The following is a 7211-nucleotide window of genomic DNA, read 5'->3' as shown; positions in this document are numbered from 1 at the left end:
TTTTTTTTTTTTTTTTTTTTTTTTTTTTTTTTTTTTTTTTTTTTTTTTTCTCGCACCCAAAGATCGCGATATGCATTCCAATAATCGTTGCTAAATATATCGGGTCCATCGCCCCGGAATCCACGGTCCACAACCCAATTGATATATCCATCATCTTCCATATCTCCTCTATTTTCTTTCCATCCAAACGCTTTGAACACCCTCGGCTATGTGCATCGTGTTATTCCCCATTCTCCAGCTTCATTGAACCTCCCATCCTGGCGGTCTGGACCTTCTGTCTATGTACCACTGACCAGGGACGGTCTCTCCGGGTTGTGCTGTGTCCAACAATATCCATTTCGGTATAGGTTCATGGAATCTAATCCTGGCCATACCTGTGTTCTCGAGTATATATATGATGAAAGAATCTCCCCAGGTCTCATCATCATCACAACAACTTCAGTCTTCTCGACCATTCAATCCTATTCAATCCTATCTTCTCTAATACGCTATCTCTACTATCTACTTCTTTCCTCTCCACACTTTACTTAAACAAACCTTATCCACGCCTACTCAAACCTATACAATGGCGAACCAATGCTCCGGTCACTCCTTTGCCATCACCCAGGCCAGCAACGGCAACATTCTCACCTGGCACTGCCATGACTGCACCGGCGGTCCATTCACGGCCGTCTGGCTCTGCAAGATCTGTGGCTACGTTCGCTGCCACAGCTGCCACCAGTCCAAGTCATAATAAACATACATGTTTCGGTATGTTGCTATCTCCAATGAAAACAACCACCTATCTATGGAGCAATGACTGACTCGTTCCCCAGATATGCCCTAGACTAGACCACGCTCGCTACGCCCTCAACCTGCATTCCGTCTCTATCTCACATTCTCCACGAACGGACTACTTTCTAGCTACTACTTCAACTCGACACTTAATATCTTTTTACGAATCACAGCAGGATCTCATACCCTGGCTGAACGGCATTGGTGTTAATCGGCGTCCTACCATACACATACACGTACTGAACGACAACAACAAACCGTCCTACACTCGCGCGCTACCTCAATTCGAGCGCTACATTAATAATGACTGATCCGCTGCATTCCTTTCGTGCGACTGTTTGTGCTGCTATGCTATATCGTGTTGTGTTGTTTTCTTATTTTGTTTCGTTTTGTTTCGTTCTGTTTCATTTCATTTCGTTGCATCGCGTCGCGTCGCATTGCAAGCTCGGGGTTCCGGTTATGGTCAAGGTGTTAATCTGCGATGCATTCTTATTTCTTTTTTCTGTTTCTTTTTTCGGGGGAGTTTCATGGCGTTTTGGGAATCATTGGACTGGGCTAAATTGAGATACACTACACTATGCATAGACATTAATGAGCAATCAAATCAGTTAATCTATTTTGAGCTGTTATGTTACTTTTGTTGTCTGTACTCTGGGCTTGTGCGACATCGCATTGGACTCGGTTGTGTCCGTGTTTCGAGGCTTGTGGTACAAAACATGAATCTTAAAAAGTTTCGTGGTTTAGGGGAGTTCAGGGATAATTAAATATATTCGAATGGATATCTTGTAACTTGTCCTGCACGGCCAAGAATATATATCATATCGACTCTTCTACTGCTTACACGTATAATTAATTCTTAGTACTTCCAATAAAAAAGAAATAAAAAAACAAATTAGCTAAATTGCTAAAAGAGAGGTTTAAAAAACCAAAAAAAAAAAAAACAAAAAATAACTGACAAGAGTGGGATTCGAACCCACGCCCCCTGTCGGAGATCAGGAAACTTCGAGAAGTTGTGAGTTAAGGTAACCTTAACCTGACGCCTTGGACCGCTCGGCCATCTTGCCATTTGTTGAGATACTGAGTCACTCATTGATTTCATCATAGGCCTAGACCGATTGGACGCGACATTCACTTTCATTTTCTCGTAGAACTATCGTGACATCAATAGATAAATCCGAAAAGGAGGTATGTGGTATATAAAAATCGTAAATAACATCAAAACAATATATATCATCAGATCTTTTCCATATCCAAAAATTCGTCATCCCGTTTACGTGTAGATACTCTGAAATTTATGTTAGTCTTGTCCAATAAGCACAAGTGATATTACAACTCACCTCAGTAATCTGGTTCACCTGCAAACCAGGCTCAGCCATTTCAGCATCCTTCAAGAAATCAAGTGGCATCCAGACAAGATGTCCCTTGATCTTGTCAAGCTGCTCGCGAACCTGCGTAACCGGCTGGAAAGGATCGAACAGATGGCCCTGCTTCGAGCCCTTAGGCGAGAACTTATCATAGTCCTCAAACGTCCGGATGTTGTCGTCAGGATCAGCGCGGAAGAGCAACCGGAACACCTCCGTGTTGACAGTGGCCCGACCAGTCCACATATCCCAGAGTCGCTCACCCAGGGGATCCGCGACGAAGTCGTTCTCGGGACCCTCCAGGATCTTGTTGGGGCAGACGCCTGGGGGCTGCGCGTTGGGTTCCCGCGAGGCGTCATAGTCCTGGGCCGGAAGCAGTCCCAGGTGTTCTCTCCACAGCTCTCGTCGGAGGGTGGCAACGTGGCGTCCTGCCTTGTATGGCTTGCCGTCCATCCAGCTGTCCATGAGATCTTCATCCTCCATAACGATGGCGAGCTCGCTGTCATGGAATCCGAGTTGCGACTGCAATTGTTAGTTCACGCACATCCACACTGTATAGTTTCAGACGAGAAAACTTACTCGATCGTTGATGTTCGCACTACCACAGATAGCGACCCGGTCATCCACGATACACACTTTACCGTGGATATAGAGTTCTTCCTGGACAAAGTTGTCCTTCTCACCCTCCGGGTCACCCTGCCAAGCCTCGTCGGACATTTTACCCCCATTCAACATGGTGGTGTGGGCAACCGTGTCTTTGCTGAACAGTCCTTCGTCAGACTCGCGAGCCTCGAGCCGCTGCTCGAACTTGTGCAACCGTTCAATCTTCTCTTCAATTTCACCAGCCCCAGTCTCGTAGTCTCGTTCGCCCTTGTCGCCCTCCTTGCCAATTGCAGGGTGGACACTGTCACTCATGATCGTCTCGGCAATACCACGCTGGATATCATGGTAAGATACGTCGGCATCCTCCTCAAGCTTCAGCAGAGCAGGGGTCTTGTTGATACGATCGTATGCACGCAGGTTGAAGAAGAAAATGTGCTCTGTTATCTGTCAGCAACGCAAAAAAAAAAAAAAAAATAGCTGGTGACTTACGTGTCGGGTCAACGCCCTGCGCCTTGATCTGTCCAAAGATTGAGTGTTCACCACGGCAGATCGACTTGTATTGATAGTCCATGATCGCCCGAGTACCGGTCGCCTCAACCTGTCTCAAGTCACCGGCAAAACCAGGAATAGCAGGGATCAAAATGATGACCCTGAACTTTCTTCCCTCTTTACCAGCCCTGACACAAGCTTCGACAATCGCGCTTCCAATAACATTGTGAACAGGCGCCTGGTGCTCACCCGTAGCGGTGACTGGTGGTTATGTTAGCAAGATGCTCTCGAGTGGCCTGTATGCGTGACATACTGAAGAACTGGTTTTCGATGTAGACGAAATGCTTCGCGTTGCGAATGATCTCAATGTAAGCATTTTGGATACTATGCTCGAGCAAAATACCACTGCTCCAATCGGCACTGCTGCGCACAATCTGTGCCCTCACGGAGCCCTGTCTTCCGCGAGGCTTGGTGTTTAATGGCCTGAATGGATGTTGAACATAATCACCACAGGGGAATTTCGGACGCTGAACCGCGACGAGGTCTTCGTCTTCGCCAGTGCGTCCCTCGAGCATAAGCCAGTCCACTTTTTCATCCCGCTTGTGCTTGTCTCGCTTAACGAAGTTCCAACGGAGGACGAAATGCTCGGCGATATCGTATACACAGTCGCCGATCAGACCCATGCCAACGTCATGCCATGGCATACGGCCGTATTCTGACTTGCTAATCTCATTGCTCTGCCACTGCGCCACACTCTGGAAGTCCATGATGCGGTTGTTGTTGAATTCCTGACCGGGGAAAATGTCGTTTTTGAAGTTCGAGGGATGACAGTCAGCCAAGGGGTGCTGATGAGCGTCCCATCGTCCGAAGCACAAATCGATACCACCAATGAAAGCCAAGGCGTAATCAATGACGATGAATTTTTCGTGGTGAGCCTAGCAACGGTTAATACTGTGTTCATTTGAATCAACTTTCTTTCAATACATACCCAGTAGAGGGTCATGTCTGCTGCATTCTCGAAGATGTTGTGGTCCGGATGGCGCAAGACCTTGATGTTTTTATAACCAGGGCTTCCTTCGGGACAGAGGCTTTCCAAGGCATGCTTGGTATGGGCCGAATTGCAAGTAAGCGCTTGGTTGACCTAAGTGAGAATCCATCAGCCGTCAGCCATCCGCAATTGGCACGTTGAAGCCAATATCTGCTAACCTCCTTGTATACAATGATGTAAATCTTCACACCAGCCTCAGCTCGCCGCTTGAGAATTTGATCCAAACGCCATTCTTGATTGTCGAATGGGGGTCTCCGCAAGAACAATTCCGGCGAGATCCACCAGTCCTCCAGGTAGATGACCTCCTGGGCCTGGTCGAGCGCAATCGAGACCGCCCAGAGATAGTCCAGAGCATCGACATACCACTTGAGGTTGTTGTTCTCGTGAATTGGAGCGTAGGACTCGAATCGATGAGACTCCGCAATGTCAGTTCGCTTCTTGTCAGTCGCTTGCTCGTGCTCTTCGTCATGGCGGTGGTTGGGATTAAGGACGTTGAAGAATTTTCCGAACTTGTGCTTCATGTGGTGGGCCTGGGCTCTGGCATCGTGGAAACCGGTGTCTGTCCACAATTCCGATCAGTAAAGTTTGATTTTGTATCAATTAGCTCTCTCCAACCTTTGAATTGCTCCTCCAAGTTGTCTACCTTCTGCTCGATCATAGATTTGAGTTTATTCATGGTGGCCGTTCCCGAGGGGTTGTCCCACTGTCAGACTTAACGACGGCGCACAGCAGGTGGAGTCCAACGAATGACAGAATATGTATGCAAGAGAGGTTGCAGCAGGGCTATGTAGGGTTTATGAACGAAAGCCAACGTTATGTACGACCCTGACGGGTCAGACGAGTAACTGGCGGTAGCGATAAAACAAAGCGGAGGGGAAATCGGAGGTTATTGTTTGCCCAACACGTGTTTAGTTACCCCCCGCCCTGACATCATCTAGCCCTTTTATTAGCGGTGAGCGGTGTGCTAATTGCCGGTTTTTCGGGCCTTGTCCGCCCCCAGTGCCTTAAGCAGAACCACTCAATGGCTCTGCCGCTGTACGTACTCCGTAGCCAACTAACTTTGCGATCTGCCTTCCTGGACGAGATTGGCTCAGACTTCTGGGTCTGCTAACACTTATTAGGGCTTGACCCACAAGGGCCCGTGGTAGGAGGGAAAATGACAATTTACTTGTCTTGGCTGCTGATGACTTTACAGAACATACGAACACTATGAGAGCCGCGCGCAATATTTACAAGAATGATGTCGATTTCACGGCGCTTTCGTTGCAGTCACCGGAGTTTGCTAAATAGTATGCTGTCCGTGGTCGTGTGACTATCTATGACTGACTCTGCCAGTGTGAAACCAAATGGACAATTGGATTTTACCGACCCGGATGCAGTGCGGTACGAATTGAGACATCGGACTCGCCGACATGGTGGCTGACTGGCGGTAGGCAGTTGACCAAGAGTCTATTGAAACAAGACTTCGATCTGGAAGTCGACATTCCCGAGAACAGATTGTGTCCGCCAGTATGCCATATCTCCACCACTGAATTTCGTTTGCTAATTCATTGTATCAGGTGCCTAACAGGTATATCATTGGAAGAATATAGATTAGCTCACCGTCTAACTTTGGTAGATTGAATTATATCCTGTGGCTGCAAGACTTGTTAGATACCACCGGAGACGAGTATCGTGATGACTATGACCCTGACCGCGACGTTACAGGGCTTGACATGTATTTCTCCAGTCCCCCGATAATTAATATTTGCTGATGCACGCATAGAGGAACAGGATGCTGTAGTATCTATCCACTTCTTGGATGCGCCTTGAGGCCAAGTTGGAAATTTATGGCTACAGGTAAGCAGTCGCGCCCTGTGTATCGAATCAGAGGCTCACAAAACAGATATCGATGATGGAAACATCCAAACTGCCACAAGAACGGTATCTGCAAACGGACTCGAATCGCGGATTCAAATAACCAAAACAGACTCCAACAGCGAACTCATCCCGTTTAAGCAATCGGGAGTTGTACGGTTTGTACAACACGGACCGGAGATTTCTAACCTTATCGCTGACATGGATAGCCTTGATTTTACCATGTGCAACCCTCCATTTTACGCATCGCGCGATGAATTGATTGCTTCTGCAGAGGCGAAAGAGAGACCACCGTTTTCAGTACGTCACGACATCGCCTTTATTAGAGCAAGAGACTAAAGAGTTGCAGGCATGCACAGGAGCAGAAGTCGAGATGGTCACCTCCGGAGGTGAGCTTGATTTCGTCACGCGAATGATCGAAGAAAGCATCCAGCTTCGCGAGAAAGTCTTATGGTACACCACCATGCTCGGGAAATTAAGTAGTGTCTCTCTGGTCGCCGAGAAATTAATCAGCCACAACAACCATAACTACGCCGTCACAGAATTCATCCAAGGCTCAAAGACTCGACGGTGGGCAGTTGCATGGTCATGGACCGATCTACGTCCGGCAATGGTACGTCGACTCTTCCGTTCGCATGGATGATACTGATTATTAGTAGAATGTCGCCCGCGGCATAACCAGCTTTCCCAAACACCTCCTCCCCTTCCCCTCCGAATCCACACTCGTACTATCCAACACCTCAATCGACGACCTCTGCTCCAAACTAGACACAGAACTCACCGCCCTTCCGATCCAATGGCACTGGCGCCAGAACCTTAGCACGGGTATCGGCTTCGCAAAAGAGAATGTCTGGTCTCGACAGGCGCGGAGGAAGATGCAGAACCCCGAGGCTGCGGAGAAACATAGGATGGAGATTGACGAGGGTCATGCAGCGCTGGGGTTTAAGGTGCAGTTGAAGTTAGATGGGATTTCGGAGACGAGGACAAAGGTTGTGGTGCGGTGGTTGAGGGGGACGGATTCCGTTCTATTTGAGAGTTTCGTTGGAATGTTGAAGAGAAAGCTTGAGGGGAGGTAACAA

At 48.0% G+C, this 7211-nt stretch overlaps 3 protein-coding genes and 1 non-coding gene across 4 annotated transcripts; 2 read left to right on the top strand and 2 right to left on the bottom strand.

The window, feature by feature from the left end:
- Positions 1–456: 456 nt before the first annotated feature.
- ASPGLDRAFT_830437 (uncharacterized protein) lies at positions 457–790 on the top strand. The gene has a single exon (XM_022550199.1). It carries the CDS (start codon positions 566–568, stop codon positions 731–733), a length of 168 nt encoding a protein of 55 aa, XP_022397460.1. The 5' UTR covers positions 457–565; the 3' UTR covers positions 734–790.
- A 936-nt stretch (positions 791–1726) lies between these two features.
- ASPGLDRAFT_t140 lies at positions 1727–1838 on the bottom strand. Its single transcript has one exon. It is a non-coding gene; the product is annotated as a tRNA-Leu (tRNA).
- pldA (putative phospholipase PldA) lies at positions 1737–5158 on the bottom strand. Its single transcript, XM_022550304.1, has 8 exons — positions 4891–5158; positions 4434–4834; positions 4216–4368; positions 3541–4162; positions 3228–3488; positions 2715–3175; positions 2112–2657; positions 1737–2059 (listed from the first exon to the last, which is right to left on the bottom strand). The coding sequence occupies exons 1-8, from the start codon at positions 4949–4951 to the stop codon at positions 2045–2047; spliced, it is 2520 nt and encodes an 839-aa protein (XP_022397459.1). The 5' UTR covers positions 4952–5158; the 3' UTR covers positions 1737–2044.
- A 326-nt stretch (positions 5159–5484) lies between these two features.
- Positions 5485–7208, top strand: ASPGLDRAFT_133965 (DUF890 domain protein; the record flags this gene model as incomplete). The annotated part of the gene is made up of 10 exons (XM_022541257.1): positions 5485–5564; positions 5611–5658; positions 5709–5784; positions 5835–5845; positions 5894–5992; positions 6041–6114; positions 6161–6290; positions 6342–6432; positions 6482–6745; positions 6792–7208. 10 exons carry the CDS (start codon positions 5485–5487, stop codon positions 7206–7208), a joined length of 1290 nt encoding a protein of 429 aa, XP_022397458.1.
- Positions 7209–7211: the final 3 nt, after the last annotated feature.

This window comes from Aspergillus glaucus, assembly GCF_001890805.1.
Source record: "Aspergillus glaucus CBS 516.65 unplaced genomic scaffold ASPGLscaffold_22, whole genome shotgun sequence".
In the NCBI taxonomy this organism is placed as follows: domain Eukaryota; kingdom Fungi; phylum Ascomycota; class Eurotiomycetes; order Eurotiales; family Aspergillaceae; genus Aspergillus; species Aspergillus glaucus.
The sequence above is the reverse complement of the archived record's forward strand: the minus strand, read 5'-3'. Positions and strand labels throughout refer to the sequence as shown.